This window comes from Perognathus longimembris, chromosome 3 (assembly GCF_023159225.1).
Source record: "Perognathus longimembris pacificus isolate PPM17 chromosome 3, ASM2315922v1, whole genome shotgun sequence".
NCBI classification, from domain to species: Eukaryota; Metazoa; Chordata; class Mammalia; order Rodentia; family Heteromyidae; genus Perognathus; species Perognathus longimembris.
In genome coordinates this window covers 90221571-90246524 of record NC_063163.1, presented here as the reverse complement: position 1 = coordinate 90246524, position 24954 = coordinate 90221571, and the positions used below count along the sequence as shown (strand labels likewise).

At 46.0% G+C, this 24954-nt stretch overlaps 1 protein-coding gene and 1 long non-coding RNA gene across 5 annotated transcripts in view; one reads left to right on the top strand and one right to left on the bottom strand.

The window, feature by feature from the left end:
- LOC125349230 (splicing factor SWAP) overlaps positions 1-24954 on the bottom strand; it is a 56042-nt gene that overhangs the window by 14279 nt on the left and 16809 nt on the right. For 3 of the 4 annotated variants that reach the window (XM_048343159.1, XM_048343161.1, XM_048343162.1), the window contains 6 exons: positions 16810-17053; positions 14843-14974; positions 13808-13901; positions 12492-12663; positions 5620-5850; positions 4362-4552 (listed from right to left, as the gene is read on the bottom strand). In XM_048343159.1, coding sequence (XP_048199116.1) covers positions 4362-4552; positions 5620-5850; positions 12492-12663; positions 13808-13901; positions 14843-14974; positions 16810-17053 — 1064 coding nt within the window. The remainder of the gene's footprint in view (positions 1-4361; positions 4553-5619; positions 5851-12491; positions 12664-13807; positions 13902-14842; positions 14975-16809; positions 17054-24954) is intronic. The other variant, XM_048343160.1, reaches the window with a different exon arrangement.
- Positions 17105-24913, top strand: LOC125349232. Its single transcript, XR_007210487.1, has 3 exons — positions 17105-17116; positions 17505-17509; positions 24413-24913. It is a non-coding gene; the product is annotated as an uncharacterized LOC125349232 (long non-coding RNA).

The following is a 24954-nucleotide window of genomic DNA, read 5'->3' as shown; positions in this document are numbered from 1 at the left end:
TCCCTGCCAGAGAGCCCACTACCTCCAACATTAGATTTTCATAAATCTGAAAATTACTTTTAGAGGAGTCCTAAGAGATCCCTCTTTGAATTTAGAAAAACTCTTAGGTGTCATATGCATACTGAAGGCCACACTAGTCTCAAATGCATGTCACTGAGAATGAGTTTTATGGTAGGAGCCCAGGTACCCAGCCCACTGGCACATGCCTTTCTTACTGGGCAGCTTTGCTTCAGGTCCTAGCCTGCTTTTTGCCTACCCTCTACCAGATGTTAGCCCTCAATTCACTTTAGGCATTTTTAACCACAATCATCAAACACGATTTTTTTCTTTTTTCCTGGAAGATTTAGGTGTAAGGTTTATGGAAAAATTCAAGGCGACACGGGTGGGCTGGCCTTCTGGTCTGCTCCCACTGCTCAGAAGCCCCAGGAAATGGGATGGAGACAGAAGTGATGTATGCTTGCATCTGTAATGGAGCTGTAGGTAGGCTTCCCTTCCTGCCTCCTACCTAACAGGGCCAACAGGATGAGGTTCTGTCAGCACCTCCAGAGGTGGGCTTCTTCAGCTGCTGCTCGGGAGGGAAGTGAGCTTACTTTACTGGGGCAGGCAACAAGCTAAGGTTAAGTGACCACCCAGAGGCTGCTTAAGACCCAAGGGCCATCTCTCAGCCTTTCCCCTTTTAGCTCCTGCTGCTTACATTCCCAATGGGCACAGCTGGTGGCCAACACACTAATCCAAACACATCTCAAAACATAGTTTTAATGCAAATGCTCTATTGTGGCTTAGCCAAAAAGGCTTAGATAGCCATCATCTGATGATCTGCACGTGTGTGTTTGCTGTATGAGTTAAGACCCAACCCAGCTGTGTGTGAGCCTGGCTCTGCCTGAGAACACTGCAGTTGGAGCTGGCTGGGAGCTGCCCTGGGTGCCTGGTAGAGAGCTGAGTTCACAGATTATAACCCAGGCTTCCAGAGAACCAGAGCTGCCTTCTCAGGATTTTAACATTCCAGCAAAAACAACTAAGCCAAAACAGTGATTGGGATTGGGGGAGAGGAGGCATGCCAGGCAGGTGAGTGAACAATGCTGGGGGAGAACAGAGGAACTCCTGGGAAAACAGTACTTAATAGGAGACCCTGGAATGTTCTTTTATCATAATAGCAACAAATCAGCATATGAACTAGCAATAGTGCTTTCTGCTGTGGCCAAATGAATTGCTCAAAAGCAGATTATGTACTTGACACCACAACACTGACTGCTAGGAACCAGGGCATGTCCCCCCAAAACCGTCAACACACAGCTGCGATGGTGCATCCTCACTGTCAGCTCCACCGAGAATGTGTCTAGCACACACACATTTTTCTGCAACAAGGTCTCACTATGTAGCTCAAGCTGGCCTTAGGACTGTGATCTTCCTGCCTCAGGCTGCTCACTGCTATGATGACAAGCATGTAGTACCATACTCAGTCATGTATGCTTTTATCAGTACCATCTGTGTATTTCTTTACTTTATAGAATGTCTGGTAATTTAGCATACCATCAATGCCTTTCCACATAAACAAGTATATTGCATGGTGTCATTTAAAATTATACCTCAGATGCCAAGTCATCTCTTTATGATCAATGAAACCAAACATATTAATGTGCAGAAACAGATCAAGTACAAACAAGAACCCAGCACCCAACAAACGAGACTCTTAACACCAGTGGGGTCAGATGTGTGATTTATTGAACGTGTGTCCTATGCTCCTTAAATGGAAAAAAATAGAGATGGGGATGTAGCTCAGTGGTAAAGTATTTGCTTACATTGCCTGAGGTCCTAAGCTCAATCCCCAGTATTAAAAGAAGAAAGAAGCAGTATTGAGAACAAACAGCTAACACCATACAGTAGAGACAAACTGCCAGAACCCCTTTAGAAGCTCATCTGGCAGTGTTCCAGAGGAAGAAAGCAACCCCACCACCAGGGACACACTCGGGAGGCACACACAGAGGATGCAGGCCATTCTGGTAGCAGACTCACAGCAGGGAAACCTGGGAACCCAAACATTTCCAATAGCGGGCAGAGCTAATGGGCCAGCACAGAGGTGGAGAAATCATGGATGCTCAGCCCACTGATAGTTCAGTGTCAGCAATATATCAAGCCCACATTCACGCTCTGATGTAGAAAGGCTTGCTCTACATACGGAAAGAACAAGATGCCTGCACAGTGCCTAAGGCGGACCCCATTTGTAGCATTTTAAACCTGTCAAGAGCAGTCAGTGCATGTGAATGGAGGGTTAGCCTGTGGAGAGAAAATGAGTGGTGGGTGGTGGGGGGGGGGGAGTGGCTGGGACAGACACACATGCTTGATGCATTAAACTGCATATTTGAGAAAAGGGTGGAAGTGATTAAACTCAGGTTATCAATAATTTAATGCAAGAAAAACAAAAGAAAAAAAGAAGAAAAAGATCTTTAATCTTCACTGTATACCCTTCTCTAGCATTGGAACCTTCCATATTATGCACATGGTGCTTTTATGAAAGGGGAAGTAAGAACAGGAAAATGTCAGCCCTCAGGACAAATCTGCAACCCTGTGGCTGTGCCCAGTAAGCTCTAAGGCAGACTGCAATCAAGGTCCTGCCAAGCTCTGCACTAGGCCTGAGTGTGCACCTGCTCACCCCAAAGCCCAGCAGTGCACATCTTGGCTCTGATGGATCATAGGTCCCAACTCCATTCTGCTAAGTCCTACACCCTCTAAGAACTGTACAACCAGGTGGCTACTTGGGTCAAATGTGCCAGTACTATCCTTGGTAAAGTCAAGGACAGCCTGCCCCGAAAGTTTCTTAAAACAAAAAATATTTTTGAGTTTGACTCTCATTTATGACAATAGCCAATTTAATTATAAGAGTTTCTGTTTCAAAGCAATTAGCGACATTTATCACCATCTGCATTTCTGCATTACATTTCTGATGCAACAGCTTAGCAGCTATCATCTGTATGTACACATAGATATCCAGGGAGGTTGCCCTAGAGACAAAACATTCATATCCTCGGATTATAGACCAGATTTCTCTCCCTCATGGAAACAGAGGCTGAGGCTGGGCTGGCCTGGGTGCACATGGAGGGGAGTGCTGATGGCTGTTGTGATGAGGCCTCCAGCAAGCTGGGGACAGCATGCTGATGACTGGCTGCATCTGAGTTTACAATGAACACTACAACACACAGGTGCCACCATGCAATGTCATTGGTTCAGTGTCTGTCTGTAGATGTCTCTTAATGAACCCCTTTATTCAGTGCACCACTAACAGCAAAGCAATAATGGGCATTAAATTATCCCCTTACCTCCATTCCTTGTTTTTGTTTTCATACCAGTACCAACCAGCTTGAATTCAGGGGTTTGAGCTCTCAGCTTTTTCATTTATGGCCAGCAGCCTACCATTTGAGCTACATGCCTCTAGCTCTTTGCTGGTTAATTGGAAACAAGAGTCTTTTGGATTTATCTGCCTGGGCTGGCTTTGAATCACAATCTTCAGATCTCAGTCTCCCAAGTAGCTAGAAATACAGGCTTGAACCACTGGTACCTGCTTTCTTAGCTGCCCCTCCCCCTGTATGCATAATAAGTTTTATAGCTGCTACCACAAAGGAGAGATAATCCTGCTTCTCTCTTGCTCCATGAAAACATTCCTCTTGAGGCCACAACTCCCCTTATGGCCTCTCCTGGCTATTGCTCACGCTGCTCCATCCCTGCCGAAGCCTTCTTAGAGCTAGGAGCACCACAGATGTGGTTCCTTTCTGTCTGCAAAATGGCTGGAGCTGGGGTGCACAGAACGCTGTCTCGGTGGAGAGCCTTGGGGGTGCGGGGTAGGTGGTGGTGGTTGCTCCCCCCTCCCCTTCTCGAGAGCTCCTCATGGAAAGGACAGAAATCAGGGAGCAGCAATCAGTCCACCACAGGGCATACCAGAACTCCACCAACTGACTCTCACGGCTCCTACAGTGAGGTAAGTTCTGCTTCCTGAGAGGATGGCAGATGGACTCCTGACCCAGAAAGCTGCCTTGGACTTCAGCAGGGTGCTCAACTCTGAACGCAGAGTGCTGCTTTCCACAGCCAAATCCATCAGTCAAGTGACCACTCGCAGAGAATGAGTGTGGAATATTGGCCTGGAGCGCTTAAGAAACACCAAGGTAATTAAAGTAAAAAGAGCAAAGGGCCTCTGCTATGTTGGGGAAAAGCCAGGCTCTGAAGGTATTTGGAGACAATGAGTGACGCATGGCTGTGGGTGGGCAGGAACTAATACACAGTTGGCAGTCAGTTCCCAGGACCGTGGGAGACTCATGCCAGTGCTTAATGACAACTGTCATCATGTCTGCAAAAGACTCTCTTCTACATACCTCAATGCCGAAAGGACTCTCCTCAAGCTTTCCCACTTCTGTTTCTGGCAGAGGATTTTTTAAGGTCTGTAAGAATAAAGCTGCTTTCCTTTTACGTTCAGCCTGAAGCTGCTTCTCCTTTGACTCCTTGGATGCCTGGGCCAGCTTTTCTCGAGCCGCAGCTGCAAGGCGGTCCTCCAGCTTTTGTTTTGCTAAAGGAACAGAGAATGTGGAATCTAGAGCAAGCATCATTTTATCTTAAGCTTTACAGGCATCAACAGGGCCATACAATGCTATTATTTAAGAAAACGTTAGTAAAATACGAATTTCAGACTAGGTAGACACATGGCCAAACCATATATGGAGAGAATTAGTTTAGAACGCCTGTCAGGGAGGGGCACTTTAGTCTCAATAAGGCTAGGTGGGGGGAACATGCTGTTGGAAGCTGAAGTGATGTTTGGAGAGCCTCAGGATGGAGCATATACAGTACCTCCACACCACTCCTAGCAGGCATGGTTGATGCCCGAGGGTCTAGACGTGGTTTATACCAGATGCCCTGTGTCTTATTCCAAGTGATCTGACAATCTGCTGCACACACCCACAGCAAGTGAGGCTTGGACAAGTGCATGTGCACGCGTACTCAGGGAGAGCAGCTGTAGTTCCAGCCAAATTGTTGACAGGAAGGCATACTGGTAAAGTTACCTTTCATCACACTGCTAAGTGTAGCTTGATTTGCTTGTGTGTACACAAAAAACAATTTGAGAGACCCAGTGAGAACAGAAAAGAGCACAAATATATTCATTAATTCACTACTTTAATGCAAAATATAACTTAACCAAGCAGGGGCCAATATCCCCCAACTGCTGCTGGCAATGCATCAGGGACATGCATGAAGATGAGCCAGGGCCGAGAAATCAGCCCAGGCATGCATCATCTTCAAGGGCCGATGGTTCTGCTGAGAGACAGTCTCACAAAAAGGCATCTCCCAGTGTGGTGCATTAACCCAGGCTGGGAGTCCAGGCAGGCAGCTCACCCCCGGGCTGTCATCAAAGCCCAAAGCGCACCTCCATTAGAGCTGTCCACAGTGCATTATGCTGCTCTGAGAACAAATTGCCAAGAGCACTGTACCTGAGCTAGCAAGCAGTAGGGCTCAGCACTCTGTGAAACTCACACTTGGCTCCAGGTTCTAGTCTGCAGTCCTAGAATTTCTGGCTTAGCAGATAAATCTTACAGTAATGTCTTTTCTTTCTTTTGAGAACTTTAAGACCTATTGACAAACCTTGCTTTGCTTCTAGCTCCTCCTGGGTAAGCTGGGGCTTCTTCTCCTCTACAACCACACAGGGTGGGGCTGTGGCGGGGCTGGTGGTGGCTGCGCTGCTACAGCTTTCCTGGCATTCTTTGCTTTCTTCATCGTCTTCACTGTCATCATCTAGCTTAACTCGATTTTTTTCCAGGGGAAGGAGATCATTTTCTTTGGCCTTGATTGCAAAGCTTATTGGAGCAAATGAAGCTATTGGGAAGAGGTGAAAAGTGCGACATGCTTTTAGGGAACAGGATGCAGAGCAGACACCACAGGCCTTACCATCTATGTGAGTGCTGGTGGGTGGGAGGTGGCACTGGCAGTGGAGCCATATCTTATGCTCTACAGCCTGCAGGGATGTCCGCCATGTCAAGGGGTCCTGTTTAGATGTCCCCTGCAGGGCACAAGGCTGAGGGTGCCCCCAAACCATGTCAATGTGGGTAGCTCACTGCAGGCAAGCTGAGCCATGGGGCCTGCAGGGCCGAGCGCCCAAGGAGCTGCAGTAGGACATATGCAGGGTGCCAGAAGATCACCTGCAGTTTTAAATGACCAACTCTTGTCATTTTTCTTCTACTTTTTTTTTTTCTTTTTCCAGGGTTTGGTGTATAGCTGAATTTGCTAAGAAAGCATATGATATGACTCCACTACAAAATGGAATCTTTAGAAATTAATTCCTTTTGGCAGTGCTGGGATTTGAACTCAGGGCTCTGAGCTTGCCAGGGAGGCACTACCACTTGAACCATGCCCCTAGCCCTAAAATTATGTCTAAAATCCAACTAAGTCTTTCCTCACAGCATACAGAAAATCACAGAATGTGCTTCTTATTCAGCTAGTAGTTTTTGGTGCTTACTTCATGGACAGGCATGTGTCAGACCATCTCTATACCTACAGGAAAATGCAAGTTTGGTATCACAAGTTCAGGCGTCACAATCCTCTGAATATCTGGACAACTTTAGAGAAGTACAAAGGCACTAAAGAAGAAAGTCTTCCCCACCCTACCCACTCAGCAAACACCAAGTCTCCTGGTCACTGACTGTGGCAAGTGGATCCTAAAAATGGCCAGGGTGCCACATGTCTTCATCTAAAGACATTCACAAGCCAGCCTGGACAAAAAAGTTAGCAAGACCTCATCTCAAACAAAAAGCTGGGCATGATGGAGTATCTGTAATCCCAGCTAGGTGATTTGTAGTAAGGAAGATCATGACATAAGGCCAGCTTTGGGGCAAAAACCAGAGGCCTTACTTGAAAAATAAGGGAAGCAAAGTAGAATTGGAGGTGTGCTCAGGTGGTAGAGCACCTGCCTAGTACTACCAAAAATAACACAAAAGCTCTGAGAGTGGAACCTTAGCCAGAGACTGAACTGCATAAAGCAAGGCAGCCTGGGCTGCAGGCTGAAGCTGGCAGAGTGCCTGGGAGGGGTGAGGCTACTTGTGTGTTTGAAATTTTATGTAAAGAAACAGTTTAATAGAACAAACTCTCATTGTCTGTAATAGCAGTCTCTTTAAGAAACAGGATCAAGTAACACTTTAAAAGGAGAGAAAACTTCATATAAAATGTTAATGGAGTTATGTAAGGAGCTAGCTCCCAGCCTAGGGAGTGTAGTGCAGGCACAGACGGACCTTTGTCCCAGCCCAGAGCAGTAAGCTCTGAGCAACCCTTTCCTTTCCCAAATCTCAAAAAACGGCTCCTTCCAGCAATACATTCTGTGGGAAATTGTGAAATGGTGAAAATCATCTATGCATCATCAGTAGGCATCTTCTAGCATGTATGTGTGCATGCACACAGAGGGAAAAGAGGGATCACACCTTAGTTTCATAACCTGCTATTTCACTTCATACGCATTATCTTTTCAGGTAAATGGTCTGGACAGTCTCCTACATCCATATATAGCATCAGAAATATGCCAGCAGTACTTCTTTACTGTAGTCTCCATGTCTACTTCCTCTTTTCTGATCTCTCCCCACCTTCTTTTTTTCTATACCAGTCACCTGGGCTTGAACTGGATGATGTCCCCAGCTTTTGTTTGTTTATTTATTTTTCCCTCAAGGCTAGCACTCTACCACTCAGCCACAGCTCTACTTCTGGCATTTTGGGGATTAACTGCAGATAAGAGTCTCACAGACTCTCCTATCTCCTACTCTGGCTGGCTTAAAATGGTGATTCCCAGGCCTCAGCCTCCTGAGTAGCTAGAATTATAGGCATGAGCCACCAACGCTTGGCTGCTTAAAACTTCATATTCCTTCAAAATAAGTCTGGGCATAGTGGCTCATGCTGGAAACCTTAGCTACTTGGGAGGTAGAGATCAGAGGATCATGGTTTAAGGCAAAAAGTTAGGAAGGTCTCTGTCAATCAATAGGCCAGGCAATGGTGGTGCATACATATAATCTCACCTACTGACTGGGAAATAGATAGGAGGATCATAGTCTGAGGCTAGGTCTAGGCAAAAATGAGACCCTACTGGAAAAATAACTACAGCAAAAAAGGGCTGGGGGCATGGCTCAAGTAATGCACTAGCATGTGAAAGTCCTAAGTTCAAACCCAGTACTTCCAAATAACAAAAAAAGCTGACTCCAAAATAAAAAAGCCAAGCCCCATGCTAATCATCCTGTGCAGACAGCTTGCTGAACCATGTTTCTAGGAATAGAAGGGCATTTGCTTTTAAAATGTGGGCTGTGCCTTCTAGACAAGCTGTATGGATCTGTACTTGCAAAAATGACCTATCGCCACCTCATGGTTTCTCCATTGCTGAGTCACACACACAGCAGAGATAGATGCACGAGTCACGCATGCACATGTTTTGAGATAGGGTCTTGCTACACTGCCTATGCTAGTCTCACATTCCTGAGCTCAAGTGATCCTCTTTGTCGCAGCCTCCAGAATGCATGTTTACACCACCATAACTGGATGAGTATTTCCCTATTAATATGAAAGACAAAACTAAAGTAACTTTTTGTTTTGTTTTGGTTTTTTTTGGCCAGTCATGGGGCTTGAACTCTGGGCCTAGGGCTGTCCCTGGGGTCCTTTCTGTTCAAGGCTAGCACTCTACCACTTAAGCCACTTCTGGCCTTTTTGTGATTTATTGGAGATAAGTCTCATAGACTTTCTTGCCCGACTGGCCTTGAACTGCAATCTCAGCCTCCTCAATGGCACCTGACTTCTGGGGTATTTTTGAGATATAGGGTTTTACCATATAGCCCAGGATGGCCTCAAACCTGTAATACTGCCTCAGCCTCCCAATGCTGCAATTACAGGCTGGCACTACCATGCTAAAAACATTATCTCACACATGGATTATACATTAAAAATTCCTTACTGGCTACCTATGTTTTCCCTTTTTATGTCCTCTGCCCATTTTCTGCTATAGACACCATCTTACTGATTTCTAAGAGCTCTTTCTTCAGTTAGGACATCAACCCTATCTTCTGTTAGCTCAATATTTTACCATCACTTTGACATTTGTGTTTTGACATTATTCAGGCCTTGGTTTTACAAGAATGATTAATCTGTCGTTTCCCCCCACCCCTACCCCTGCCACTTCAGTACTTACAGGCCTTTCCAACTCTGATATTAGATACTAAAGAATTTATTTTCATTTTCCTGGTTTTACTTTTCACATTTAAATATTCAATTCTGGAATTAATGCTGTCAGATGCAATCTAAGTCTTACTTTTCTTTTTTTCCCCCAGTACTGGTATTTGAACTCAGGGCCTCATGCTTGTTAAGTAAAAACATACTCTACTGATGAGCTTACATACCCATCTTTTTTTTTTTTTTTAACTTTTCCCAGTGAAAAGCCTGTTTTTCCAGTTTCAGTTATCTTCATACTAAACAAGTTTCATCAGAAGAATGGCAGAAAATGTTGGTTCTTTCTCCGCTCTGCTAATGCGACATTGACACAGGAGACAGAGATGTGCCTAGCTGCTTACTCCTGCCCCTCTACAGCACTGGACTGCACCGATGACTTGAATATCCATGCTTTCCCCAGTGGCTGTGGTCCAGGGACTGCGGAGCTCCAGTGCCTCTTAGTATTCTGGAACAGACTTACGGATGGGGAGAGCTGTTTCTTGAGGTGAGTGAAGCCAACCTTTAATTTGTCTTGGCTTCTTGCCTGGTTCCAGAGGCAGGTCAACTACAATATTTCAACAGTTCTTTCAGGCTTATAGAACTGTGTCAGTTTCTTATCTCTTCTTGAGACAATCTTAACATTTATTTCAAAAGTACAATTTTTCTTCCCCAATTCATCTGAATTTAAAGTTATATGCTACCTTTGTGTAAAGACATTTTTACATTTTCATTTGGTCATACTCTGTATTTTAGTACTTAACATGCAATTTCCTGGCCTCCCCATACCTCCATCCTTGATTTTTCCATTTTCCTTTGATTACAAATATTTACTCATTTGTTTTTATTTATCCATCATACTGGAGCTTCAACTCAGGGCCTCATACTCTCACTCATCTTTTTCATTCACAGGTAGCACTCTATTATTACTTGGCCACACCTCCACTCCAGGCTATTGCTGGTTATCTGGAGGTACGAGTCTATCCAGGCTGGTACTGAATCTGGATTCTCAGATCTCAGCCTCTTAGAATTAAAGGTGTGAGCTGCCTATGCCCACCCTGCTTTGACTTTTGAGGCACAGTCCAGGCTGGTACTGAACTCTCCTAGGAGACTGAGTACTGAGGCTACAGTTACTGCCACCATATCCGGCTCTCTTCCTAGGTTCTTTTCTTTTTTGTGTGTGCTTGCTATCAAGGTTTAAACTCTTGTGCTCGCTTATCTTGGCTACTTGTCTTGCTTGCTCTGGAGCTCTACCACCTGGGTCTTTCCTCCAACTCAGCCATTTTGCTGGCTATTTTGTAGATGGAGTTTCATGGACATACTTGACTGGGATGGCTTTACAGGAGCTAAGTCCTAAGTCCTCGTCCCTTCCCTCTTCTCTTTATATAGGAAAGTGCTAGAGATTGTACTAGGGCCTTGCACATGCTAAACACACACTGAGGTATATCCCAGACTGCTTCCTAGGTTGACTTTAATGTTCATTTTGTTTTCATTTTATGTTTTCCATCCAAAACAAAGTTCTGTGTTTTTCTCTGAAGAATATTTTTTTCCCCTTGTGGAAGTGCTAAGGATGGTACCCAGAGCTTTCCTCACACCAGGTAAGCACCTTCTGCTGAGCAGCCCCATTGTCCTTACTTTCTTGGACACAACAGCTTCAGAGTGCTCATGGTTGTAGGTCTACTCACAGGTCTGTAGGTCTGCCTCACACCTGAAGGTCTGCGTCCATGTCTGTAGGTCTGTTCCCACATCTGTAAGCCCACTCCCATGTCTGTCTATAGGTCTGCTCTCATGTCTGTAGATCTACTCACACATCTATAGGTCTGCTATAGCACTCAGATAAGCTCTGTTTAAACATTTCAGGCTAACAGTGATGCAGAAGGGAAATCTGCACATGTGGCTTCACCTGCCCAGTCCCACCTAGCCCCAGAGAGGGCAGCTGGCCATGCTGGCGAGTGGGCAGCAGCTGGGGTGAAGGGCTCCCACGTCACTAGGCTTGGCCAGGTGAGGTGAGAGGAAGGCCAGATTTGTAGGGAGTATCCAGACAGAGTGCTGCTGCTTCCTGGATGCTGCCAACTCACCCCTGTGTCACCAATGGATCTCCTGAGCCACTGCTCATGTCTCCCCTAAGGAGAATTCCAGGTGGCCACAAGGACAGTCTCACGGTTTCTAGAGCAGATGCTATTGTAGTCTATGTCTTTGTCTATTTCAGTGAGAGCTACAAGTGGCTAGAAAAGGTGAGAGTGGAAACATGGTGCTCAGGTGACTTTCTGAGCAGCAGCTTCCTAGCTGATGACTGGGTCAGTCTGAAAGATGACCATTCCCAGAAGAAAGGCCTCTTTGAGAAGGAAAGGCACTTGCTGCAAAGCACTGCCTCCTTCTGTCTTTTCTCCCTTTTAAGACCCACCTCCATTTTGTTAAAGCTTCCTTCCAGGCCATATGCCGCCAAAGACTTCTGACACAGCCCTCTGCCTGAGTTACTCAACAAATCTCCTGGATGGATAAAGCCATCCGGTTACCGCAGGGCCACAGAGGAAAGCCCCCCACCCCCCCGGCCAGAGCCTCTATGGATATCATGTCCCATCTACCATCCAGAGTAGACTTCCATGTCAGGGCAGTGACATGCCAGCACACACCCCATCAGTGGCACCCGCCCAACCCCAGCAGCCTTCTCTGCTTTTGGGAACCTCCTTTTCCTACCACTACTCAGCTCAACATCCTTTTCTGCACAAAGTCTCCCTCCCTCCTCACACTCTTTCTCATGGGCTCTCAGAGAAGAAGCCAGCTGTCCTGCTTTTTAATGCTTTAGTTGTTTGGACATACCTGTCCTATCAGACTCAGCCTTCCTTTCTGGGACAGAGCAAGGTGACTAAAAGATAGCTTGCTCAGCAAAGGAAGAAAATGAGCTTCAATGTGCATAGTTTCACAGGCTGTGGCTGCGGCTCAGTGGCAGAGTAGTTGCCCAGAATGTTTGGGGCCTAGATGTGATCCCCAGCAACATAAACAAAAAAAACCCTGAACTCTTAAAGACAGACAAACCATTATTTGAAGATTCACAGACATGTCCACTAGATGACTCTGCACGCACAGGCAAGTAAACCAATGGATCCCTATATCTAACTTACATCTATAAGCCTCCAAAGACCAGGCTAGAATCGTACAATGAAGTGAACAAGTTTTAGTGTGCTTAAAAGAGGAGCTCATATCCGCCTGACCTCCGGTTCAGGAACCTGTCCTTGTGACTGAAACTTTGTTGCTACTTCAGGCTATCTGGCTTTATCCAGATGGCGCACCTTTCACCAGCTTCCCATCAGCCGCATTCTTACTGGACGTGGCCTCTTTCTTCCCACCAGAGCCTCCTCTTCCTCCCGCCTCAGCTGTGTCCTCAGGAGGACCGTCATCCCCAGAGTCACCTGGCTTCTCAGCAGCAGATTCTGCAGGGGTGTCCTCTGATACCACTGCTGCCTGGAGAGAGAGATGCGACACACATTGTCACATGAAGAGTCACAGGGGACATGTCAGAAGAGCAATTCATCAGCAGCAGCATTTCTACATGGGTAAGAAATCTTTTGTATCACATATTGATGAAATTTCTTCAGTGTGAGATAAAAATTCTAAGAAATCTACTAATAGGGAGGGCCTCCATTACCCCTCCCCACAAATAGCTTAAAAAGAATTCAGGGCTGGAAATATGGCCCAGATAGAGGCAAGAGGATTATAAGAGGCCAGCTTAGCTACATATAGCAAAAAAGCAAGAAACCCAAATTGAAACAAAAATGAGAGAGAGAGAGAGAGAGAGAGAGAGAGAGAGAGAGAGAGAGAGAGAGAGAGAGAGAGAGAGAGACATACACAGACAGAGAGACAGAAAAAGGAATCAGGTGTCAATGTTATAAGGTGATATAAAGGCAGGAAAAGATGACAAGGATGAGATGTAGTGCAAGAGAACCACAGGGAGGGCAGTGAAGGAAGGTATGGTCACCAATGCCCAAAATACAGCTCCATGGACAACATGAGAATTCTAGCATGTGCAGCATGAGGCATACGTTTCCATCTAATATGGTTCCATCCACATTAGCACAGATTCAGTACACAGCTTTCATCCTAAGTAGTTAAAAGTAGTAGTCAATGCATGAAGAAACTAGAGTTATAGGTTCATGCCTATATTCCTAGCTACTCAGGAGGCTGGTATCTAAGAATCGTGGTTTGAAGCTAGCCTAGGCAGGAAAGTCCGTAAGACTCATATCTCCAATAAAACCTACTCAGAAAAAGGAAGTGGTGTTGTGGTTCAAGTGGTAGATTGTTAGCCTTTAGAAAAAGAATCTCAGAAACAGTGCCTAGGTCCTGTGTTCAAGCTCTAGGAATGGCACAAAAAGAAGGCTATTATTGCTTTTTTTGGTTTGGAACATATTGGACAAACAGTCATTAAGATACTATGAGTGAATGGATTATTTCCGTAGATCTAAACCAAGTTTCACCTGAGAAGTAAGGAAAGTTAGAGATAGCACATGTCAGACACACAACAGGTATTAGTGTGGGTCGATGCATACATGGAGAACAGGAAGTTAACTTCCACATCTGAGATCCGAGTCCTGCACCCTCAAGACCATACCTGCGTCCCATCACCTCCTTCCTTCTGCAAGAAGAACTGCTTCTTAAACTCATAGTAAGCATTATACTGGTGCCATGGCTGTAGGAACTCAAATCTGTGGACACAGAAAGAAAACAGGTCACTCAACATGACAAGTGTGCTGCAGCAGCAAGGGATGAAGCCAGCAAGTGCTTCCTGTGAGCTACCCTGACACTTGATGCCCACTGAGCACCCCCATACAACAGAGACAAGGCTAAGACTGCCTGTCCAGAGCTATTTCCATAGTGGCAAGTAAAGCCTCATGCTTCATGCTGACCAGCAGAGGCAAAGGGCACACCTGGATTTTAAAAGGGTTTTGTCTAGATTTCCCTTCCAGTGGACCCCAAAGCAGCATGAATTATATATACACTTTCACCTAAGATAGCATTAACATTTTTACTGCACAGCAAAATAACATCCCCAACTCTAAGCTAACATGAGGAACAAAAACCTTGTTTAGCTGGGAGTAAGTGGCCCAGGCCTGTAATCCTAGCTATTCAGGAGGCTGAGAAGCTAGGACAGTAGTTTATAGCTAGCCCGGGCAAGAAAGTCTTTGAGACTCTTATCTCCAATAAACTATCAAAAAGTTGGAAATGGCACCGTGGCTTAGAGTACTAGCCTTGAGTACAAAAGCTCAGTGACAGCACCCATGCCCTGAGTTCAGGCCATAGAACACACACACACACACACACACACACACACACACACACACACACTTACTTCAAGCCACATGCCCTGAGTTCAGGCCATAGAACACACACACACACACACACACACACTTACTTCAAGCCACACCATATTTAAAGACACTAGGGAAGGATAAAACATAAGAAAGGGATTATATTACTAGATTAAGAAAAATTAACCAATGTCCTAAACCCCATATACTTAAAATGCTTATTATTGTTGTTTTTGTTACAGTGTCAGGGATGAAACCCAGAGCGCCCCACATTTGAGAAGCAAGCACTCTGCAACTAAGTCATATCCCAGTCCAATACTTCAAACTCTTCATCTCACCTCTGATCATTCTTGGCACGAACGCTGGTCTCAAATTTAAGGCCATTCCTAGCAACGTACTCTGCCAGCTTGTCAATCACAGGCTGAACATCAGGGGGTGGAGGGATGATGGTGGCCACAGGGGCAAGCGCACTATTGGGGAGAAAAGCCTGGTGAGTGGCTGTGTGCCGGCAGTTCGAAAGGAGTGGGGAGGCGGACAAGTGCACAGTGGAGGAAAAGCCTGATGAGAGGCCTTGTGCTCAGCAGCCCTATCAGGTCTCACACTGGCTGCTGTAGAGTCTCTCGGACTCAGGGGTCCCATACACACAGGAGTTACAGATAATACAAGAGGGAGGTACCTGGCCTGAGGATGATGTGTTTCCTAAATACTAATATGGTCAATCACTTCTGAAAGAAGGGTCCAAAGTATCACAGGCAATAGTGACAATGGGGTTTATTGAACAACAGACTCAAAAATCAGAGAAACAAATTTGCTTCTTCTATTTCCCTCCAACCATGAGGCAAAACAATCAAGACTTTTGTAGAGGTAGGCAAATGTTCTACCATTGAGCTATATCCCTACTACGTGGCTGACTTTCTGAGCATGATCAGAAAGAGGATCATTTCTGCAGAAAGATCTTAACCTTTGTCATATTTTCCCAATAACCCCTGCTGCATGTCAAGATGCCTGCACGGGGCTTCCCTGTGGGGAGCCGAGCATTCCTGTTGTCCTTCTCCACATGCTGGCCTCACCTGATCTCACCTGCAAGGCTAATGAGAGGCCTGGGAGCACCTAGTACAGTACTACTCTCACAACTGTGAAAGCGGTGTGTTTCATAACAGCTGAGTTCTCCTCACAGAGACCAGACAAGAGCTACTCAGCTGAGGTACGGGGGGCACTGCAGTCAGCCAGCTGAAGTGCTGGGGCTCTGTACAACGAGAGGCCCCAGAAGTGATGCACATGCGCGGGATGCTGCATGGGAATCATGTTTACAAGAGGCTATACTGCATTGCTAAAAAGCCTTTCTTAGCTTGACAGTTGCAGTTCACACCTGTAATCCTAGCTACTTCAGAGGCTGATAATGAGAGAATGGTGATCTAAGCCAGCCTGGGAAGTAAAGCTTGAGACCCCTCCTGAACTTCTAGCTGGGCTCAGTGGTGGGCACCCTGGAGGATCTAGGTCAGCCTGAGCAGCAGCAAAGTGTGTGAGACCAGCTCAATAAAGAATGGATGTGCCAGTAGGTACCAGTCATCCAAGCAACAGGAACCCTACAGTAGGAAGTTCAAGGGTCCAGGCAAACTCCAGACAGGGAGTAAGACCCTATTCTCAACAATAACTTGTGAAAAATAGGGCTGGAGGTGTGACTTGGTGGTAGAGCACTTGCCTGGCAAGTGCTAGGCCTTGAGGTCAAACCCAAGAATTACCAAATTTAAAAAAATACATTTTTTTTCTTTCCTTGAGAAAACTGTTGAGCCCATACTGGCCTCGAACTTGCTATGTAGCCCAGGCCAGCCTGAAATGTGTGATCCTCCTTTGCCTCAGTTCCTAAGGGCTGAGATTACAGGAGCACATTACTATGTTCAAAATTTTACAGACTCTCATGTCATAAGGATCTCAAGTGTATAACAGGGATCTGAGCAATAACTATGTAAACAACAGAGACAACAAAGGTCTCTAAACACAGAAAACAGGGGCACTGAGGTGACTGCTTCCTATGCACACTGTAGTGGCAGACACCACAGCACACAGCACACACAGAGCCTGTGGTGGTAGTGAGCACAGGGCACTGCAGCGGTGACAACCAGAGTACACAGCATACACTCCCTACCCCGTAGTGATGGCACCCTAGCACACAGACAACACAGGCCATGGTGGTAGTGAGCATAGGATACAGCAGTGACAATACCATAGCACACAGTACACACACCTTGTGGTGGTAGTGAGCACAGGATACAGCAGTGACAACACCATAGCACAGTATACACACCTTGTGGTGGTAGTGGTCGTGGTGGTCACCTCACTGCTTGTTTCAGCTGTAGAGGGAGGGGGAGGTGGTGTGGTTCCAGGAGGTGGCAGGGCAGTGGTCGTCACTCCAGGGGAGCTGGACACAGTCACCCCGGCAGGAAGGGTACTGTAGTAAGTAGCCACATCAATTCCTGGAGGTGGCGGTGCCAGGCAATAGGTGCCATCTGGTAACATGTAGTAGCTGTAGTACATGGCAGCCACGGTTGCTGTAAGACACACAATGATCACACGCTGTGTCTCTCAGCCATTCCCAGCCACTCTGATACCCAGTGCATAATGGAGACATACCCAGGGGCAAGTAGGGAATAGACAATGCAAATACACCCAAAGCAAGCAAATCTGAGCTCTATCTAGGCCAGTTTGTGTTCTCCTGGTGGGACATGTGGAAATGATTTTTTCTCCAGGAGCGACTAGTGGCCCTTTTCCTGCCCCGCCACCCAGCAGCCTGAATGCACACAGCAAATGAAGTGAGCTACCTGGCTTCCTCAGCTAGCATGCAACTTCATATTCTCTAAAATCTTCCTTTTTTATTAAATTGTTCACTGTCTGCAAGGCTTGTGGTCTTTGTCCCAGCTGCAGGCCCATGTGTGAGGTGCTGCCTTCCTTTTGGAAGCCTGAGGGTCTCACAACTGCTCCACTGGCATCCACAGTGATGAGCAATTGTCTCTTCTGTGCTTTGCCATAGGCAAGCAATGCTGGGTGGAGAGCATCCACAGTCCTCAAAGTTACCCATCTTTTCCTTGGAAAGTGTTCAAGGCCAGCATAAACCACAGAATGGTCAACACTGAAACCTAGGGGTTTTGTGTCTAATCCTGGTGCAGAGACACATGGGTATTGTCTACCCAGGGGTGTAGCCGCCTCCTTATCAGGGGTGGATTCTGAGCTAACACAGCACTGCTGTAGAGCCAGGCAACCTTACACGGAGTTATGGCCTCTGGCCACTACAGACATGTGCCAACATCTCAGCAGGGCAATGGCCACCTTTTTAGCTCTGGCTGAGAGGCCTGTGTCATCCCCAGCACTGCTCACAGTCCCTGCTGTTGATGAGAGACACACAGGCACCCCTTGGCTGTCACTCCAGCTCGGTGATACACTAGACCCTCACATTTGAATTTTCAGAATGGAGCACAGTACCAGTAGACTCCACCTCATCTTACAGGAGTCCCCAACACCATCCCTGTAGACAGCCTGGATAACAACAGACCAGAGGGAAGGGGCTGATGGTGGGATGGGAGCTGCTCTGTGGGTCCTGAGGGCAGAGATCATGCCCTCTTCACCTCTGTGATCCCTGCACTGAGCACACAGTATTTGATGGACAAATGATATGATGGCTCAGTTCAGGCTTTTACTGTCAAAATTAGGTATTCAACTACCAGCACAGGTTTTGTAGACACATTATCCTGGAAGGAATGGAATTCCAATTCCTACCCTGAATAGTCAAGCTGAAAAACGTTCCTTCTAAGCCCCAGGTAAAATGATCACTGAAGAGGAACAGGCCCGGCCCACAGACACACACTGACTGGCTATGACCAGGCTCCTGCCTCCAATCTCAGTGGGAAGGGTGGTTTGTCCTGTCCTGTCCATCTCTTGCCCAAGAAAGCCCAGCATAAAACAGCAATGGTAAAAAGACATCTGAAGTTCGTAAAAACAAAACAGTTTGAAATCAAGTTTCAAGTCACTACTACGTAGTTTCAGCTTAATGTACTCTTTATTTAACAGGTGATTTCAGACTGAGCTGCACTGCTGGCAAGACAGCACACTCACTTAATTCAGTCAGCTGGAACACAACACATACTTAAATCAACAACAATGCCCAAGAAGCCAGGCTGCCATAAAGATGAACTCCAAATTGGAAAACTCCTCCAGGACCCAGGATGATTTCAGGCATACAGAGACCCAGACCTAGGACCTGTGAAGAGGGGAAGTGTGCAGAGAAAGTTGTGCAGAGGTGGGGGGTTGTGTAGGAGGGTAGGTGTGTAGGGAGTAGGTGTGCAGAGGGGATTGTAGAGGCAGGGCTGTCCTTCAGGGACTGCAGAGGGGCTTGTGCAGAGGTTGGGGGGCTGTGTAGTAAGGACTTGGTAGAGGCATTAAGGGGGAGTGTGGAGGGGGGAAGTGTGCAGAGGGGGCTAATTGCATGTGGGAGGTATGCAGAGGGGGGCTGCGAAGGCTCTAAGCAGAACCTTTGACAAGGTAATCTACTTTCCCTGCTCCTCTGTGGCTTCTTACCCACATCTTTGGAAGCTTGCCATAAAGATGTCAACCACACCATAAAAAGGGGAGTAGAGGCTGGATAGAATCCACAGTCTCAACAATGTGGAAAGAACTCTGGATGTGAGGGCTGTGACACCTGGGAGAGAAGGCACCATGCCAACAGAAGGGACCATACATACATGCTGCAGTGGGGTTTGGATTCCATTTCTCCATATTACTTTTGGGTTGCTGCTTTTTGATAACCAATTTGCAGGGTGTCAGGGATGCAAAGATTTTAGGGAGGAGGATCTGATCTTTCCCCCAGAGCAGCCTGAGAGCCTCTGGCTACTGACAAAGCCCTGAACCCTCAAGCCCCCCCCCAGAGTTTTAGGTCCTGCCATATGAACAGCACACAACCTCATTATTGCTCCTGTGCTTGGCACATTCACCCAGGCTCTTCCTGCCTTGAAGCCCCTCTAAGGTTCACTTTCATGTCTTCTCTTTCTAGAAGCCTGGGTCCCAGCTAGTCCTGTATTGAACACACCCTGTGCAATTCCCTGCCATGCTAGTGTTGCTGGCAGAGCCACCGCCCCAAGAGCTTATGTGATATGAAGAGTCATTGAGTAGACCCTCAAGGATAAAACACTGCTCAGACACCAGGAAGCTGCCCTGGGCCTGCTTTCTGTTGAGAACCTCTGGACACAGATCCCATACCAGCAGTCCACAGCTCGGGGCTTACTGATCTTGGCCCAGGCTGACCCAGGACAGGGAATCCCATGCAGCAGCTCCTGCCAATATCACATTCTTAGTATCACCACCAAGTCTACTGTCATGAGTAAAGTGAAGACCACCAACAGAGAGCTAGGCAGCCAAAGCATGCCTGGGTTATGCCAGTCACAAGGGACATGTGCCCAGGTCCAGGATCCATCTGTGCTTCTTAACACCAAGGCCCCAACTACAGAACATGCCTTGCTAGGTATGTGGCTGTACTCAGGATTTTATAGTTAACTTTTCGAGAGGAGACCCAAGCTGGCTCCAAGCCCTGGGCTCACATGATCCTCCTGCCTTCAGACTTCTGAGAGGCTGGGGCTACAGGTGCACAAATTGACATGTTATTCTGATAAACATACTTAACGAGTATAGCAAGACCTACTTCAAATAAACCAAAGAGAGAAATTCCAAGTGTTGATGTTTTCTTTTCCTTTTTTTTGGTTGATCGTGGGGCTTGAACTCTGGACCTGGGTGCTGTCCCTGAGCTCTTCAGCTCAAGGCTAGCACTCTCCCACTTGAGCCACAGAGCCGATTCTGGTTTTCTGGTGGTTAACTAGAGATAAAGAGTCTCATGACTTTCCTGCCCAGGCTGGCTTTGAACCACGATCCTCAGATCTCAGCCTCTTAGGTAGCTAAGATTACAGGCGTGAGCCACCAGCATCCAGTAAGCACTCATATTTTTAAAAAGTACACTGGTACATAGAAAAATGAAGCTGCTAATAATGGCAGGAGGTGCACTCAAAGCTTCTTCCCATACTCCCCATACCAAGATGGTAAGTTGCTTACCATCTTGAGACAAGAGGTAAAACCGCCCCAAAGGAAGCTCAGGATAGACACCTGCCAGGAAGCAGTGACTGACACTGTCCTGCTCACCTCACCCTTGGAAACCTCTGCAGAGACAAAAGACTGAGATAATGGTCAACTAGGCCATATAAGAAACTGGAAAGGTTTTGTCATTTACATGTCTCTTCCTGCCCAACTCCCTTGGTGAGTGTCGCTCATGTCTCTACCTTGGAGATAGCTGAAGGTTCACTGCAGTGATGTCTGTCTCCAAGTCTGTTTATTTGGTGTATAGGGTGATCTGGATCTGACATATCTAGAATTGGGCCTAGGGCCCCAAACCTCTGGTTTCAAGGGGGAGAAAGGAAGGTAAGGTTTGTTTTCTATGTGATTTGGGAATGGACTACAGGACCCCATGCACTGAGCCACACACCCAAGCATGGGAAGGTATTTTATTTTCCCACATTTTTATTACCAATGTGGGGTGTCTGTGCTATTTCCATACATGCATATAATATATGTTGACCACTCACCCTCCTACTTCCCTGTATTTACCCCTTCCCCCATCTGTGTTCATGTCCATTTTTTCCCCTTTAGGTCTAATTTTCACATATGAGAATGTGTATTATTTGTCCAAATCTAGCTTGTCTCCATCTATTTTCCTACAATGACATAATTTCATTTTTCTTTATGGCTGAATAATACTACATAATGAGTGTGAGTATGCATGTGTATACTGAATTTTTTCTGTTCATTCATCTACTGACGAGCATCTAGGCTGATTCCACAGCCCGGCTACTGTGAAGTTCTGTGATAAACAGGGGATGGTTAGTCATTCCTCCAGATGTACACCCAGAGTGGTACAGAAGGATCCTGAAGCAGTTCTATTCTTAATCTGAGGAACTTCCGATAAATTTCCATACTGGATATACAATTTACATGTCATTTCGTGAAGTATATAAAGGTTCCCCTTCCCAGGGTATAGTCCGGTGCCTGGGCAAGCACACAACTACTAGGCTACACCTTTGGCTGTTTTCTTGATGGGAGCCATCTGAAGTGGGATCTATATTTGCATTTCTTTTATGGCTAATAAAGTTACCATTCAAAGAAGATATTTTTTAAGGACCAATTTCCTCTAGTTTCACAGTCAACAGTGCTGAGTTTAAAAATATAACTTAAAAAGCATCCACAATTATACCTCTTAATGTACCCCAAATCTTTTATTCTTCCATAAAGAGGTCTTTCAGGGCTGAATTGAGTTATGAAACAAAGTTCTTTGCAGCTCAGCAATTACTTCACGGTGATTTCTGACTATATGTTCTTCTGTTGAGCTCAAGTAAAATGAAGTTTATTCCTATCTAATGCATGCATCTCTCAGGGGCAGTCTTATAAAGAAGGTCTTTCAGTCCTTAGCCCCAGCTCTCTCTTCTCCTTTCTGGTGACAAGGGCCACTGCACTTTCTACCTTAACACTATCACTAAGGATGCCAGCGCATTCTCTTCCTTGCGGGCCCTCTCTTCTTCTATTCCCTTCCTGACTTACAATGAAGCTATTTTTAAAAAGAAAATGCCATAACCAACAGAAAAGGCACATTTAAAAGACTGCAAAAGAAGAAAAAAAAATCTACTCTAGCCACAAGAAATGATTTAATTTTTACACCTATCACTTTTAGAATAAAGCTAATTACAAAAACCACTGTTGGCTATAAGAGTAGACAGTATTTTGGCATTATTGCCTCCTGAATGTTTATTTATCATACCTTTTTTTTTTTGCAAGAATTTATAGCTAAACAGCAGAAGACAAGTAATAAAATGAGGGAGCTTAGAAATAGCTTACTGTAAGGCTAAAAAAATGGAAATAAATTGCTAATTTTGTGTATCTATATTTAAAAAACTTCTAGGAAACAAACTGTATGTGCGTGCACGCACATGCCACTTGATCCTTGAACTTGAATTCAAGGACCAGGCACTGTCCTTGAGAGTTTTTGGTAAAGGCTAGTGTTCTACCACTTGAGCAACAGCTCCATTTCTGGTTTTTTGGTGGTTAGCATTCTCATGGACTTTACTGCCCAGAGCTGGCTTCAAACCACAATCCTCAGATCTCAGTCTCCTGAGTAGCTAGGATTACAGGTGCAAACCATAGGCACTTGGCTAGAAATCTTTTAAAATGAAAACAGATGCTCTTCTTCCCAGGCTGCCATATTGGTAGAGAATAAGTAACAAGAGGTGTCAGAGTGTGCCCTGAGATCAGTGAATACCAGCAGCACTGCAGCAAAGGGAGGGCAGATGTGGTAGGACCAGGCCTTGTGCAAACTGCAGCCTCCATACAAGCACTCCTGAAATCACACATTAAAACCACAGGCCAATGGGGCTGGTGGCTCTTGCCTGTAATTCTAGCTACTCAGGAGGCTGAGATCTGAGGATCATGGTTTGAAGCCAGCTCCCAGGAGGAAAGTTCATGAGACTTTTTTTTTCCTGGTCCTGGGTCTTGAACTCGGCCTTGGCACTGTCTCTAAGCTCCTTTTTACTCAAGGGTAACACTCTACTACTCAAGCTACATCACCACTTATGGTTTTTTCTGTGATTAATTGGAGGTAAGAGACTTATGGACTTACTGCCTGGGCTGGCTTTGAGCCATGATCCTCAGATCTCAGCCTCCTGAGTAGCTAGGATTATAGGAGTGAGCCACTGCTGCCTGGCTCCATGAGACTTTTCAATTAACCACCGAAAAGTAAGATGTGGAGCTGTGGCTTAAGTGGTAGAGTGCTAGCCTTGAGCACAAAAGCTTAGGGACAGCACAAGGCCCCGAGTTCAAGCCCAAGGACTGGCACACACAAACAAAAAGTATAAGCAATGTATACATGTAAAGATTTAGAAAATGAAGAACAGGACTGTTCATCTTAGAATGGCTTAGGAGCTGACACAGGAGTGAACATCTGAGCTTTACAAATCTCATGTCAGGTCTGCCTGCTGAAAAGCGGGTAAAAGACTTTTGCCCACAAAAAGCCCTTTTTCCACAAGTCCCTTCCTCAGTGCATAAAGAAGGGAGGAGAAGGAAGACTTCAAAGCCTGGCTTATATGTTCCCTGGACCAGGGCAGGCTTGAGTTGGGCCAGCCTTCAGGCTGAGCAGAGCAAGCTGGCCCCTCATAGAACCAGAGACTCTGCAGTTTATCTCGGGCCTGGGGCTGTCAAAATTAAAGAGGCAGGAAGGTCCTGCCATGCACTCTCAAACCTGTATGGCCCCTGGATGTTTATATCATCAAGGCTTGGGTCTGGTTGTGGTCTCCACCAGACTGAGGATGCTGTGTCTCAGCCTGTTCCATCCTACTGGACCCTGCAGGATCTATGCATACACTGCAGCACTGTACAAACATTGGTAACAGGCAAAGGGAGTCATGCAGCCCACATGCCATCTGGTTGTCTGCCACAGAGAAGATAGTTCAGTTCCACCACCTGCTTCTGCCATCCTCCTGCTTCCTTCTGCTAAAACCTATCCTGGACATGTTCTAATTATATGCACTGTCCATTCACTGTCCATGGCTCCCTATAGCCATTCAATAACTAGTGCCAAGGAAAGCCACTGACCTAAATATCAGCTTTCTCTTTGGCTACAAGGCCCCAGCTGACCTCACCTGCCTCATGGAAGGACTCAGTACCTCATCTGCAGGGAAGCACTGAAGACCAAGCACTGGAATTCTAAAGGCTCTTCTCTCATGCAACACTTAACCATGGAGCACCACAAGACCCAACCACTTCAAGTAATTGCTTGAACACATCAAGATTTAGTGTCAGTTAATAACTTCAAGTAATTGAAAAGATAATAGAAATAAACCTTGGGTTGCAAATATTCATGGGAAATATTTTCATTTGTAACTGAACATTTACAAACTTACTCCCACCATTATTGCTTTAACACTATTAACAGGACAATATAACAGCTTCTCACCAGACATTCACATTGTATTAGGTGGTCTAAGTCATCCAGAGATGAATTAAATCCATGGGGAGAAGAGAGTTGAGCACCCATGATTTTGCTATTTGTCAGCAGTCCTATAATCAAGTCCTATAATCAAGATACACTGAGTAATGACAACACATGCAGCCTTATACTGTATCTTTAATGACAGCAACCAGGTGTCTACCCAGAATTTGCTCTCTGTTCTTTTCCCACCCCTGGCACTGAGATCTGGACACAAGACAGGACATACTCAGTAGGTATTCATAAGTCAGAAAGTACTCAATGGGTCCTCATAAGTCGGAGCACATGCAGTGGGTCCTCACAAGTCAGAGCATACTTAGTGGGTCCTCATAAGTCAAAACATACTCAGTGGATCCTCCCAAGTCAGAACACACTCAATGGGTCCTC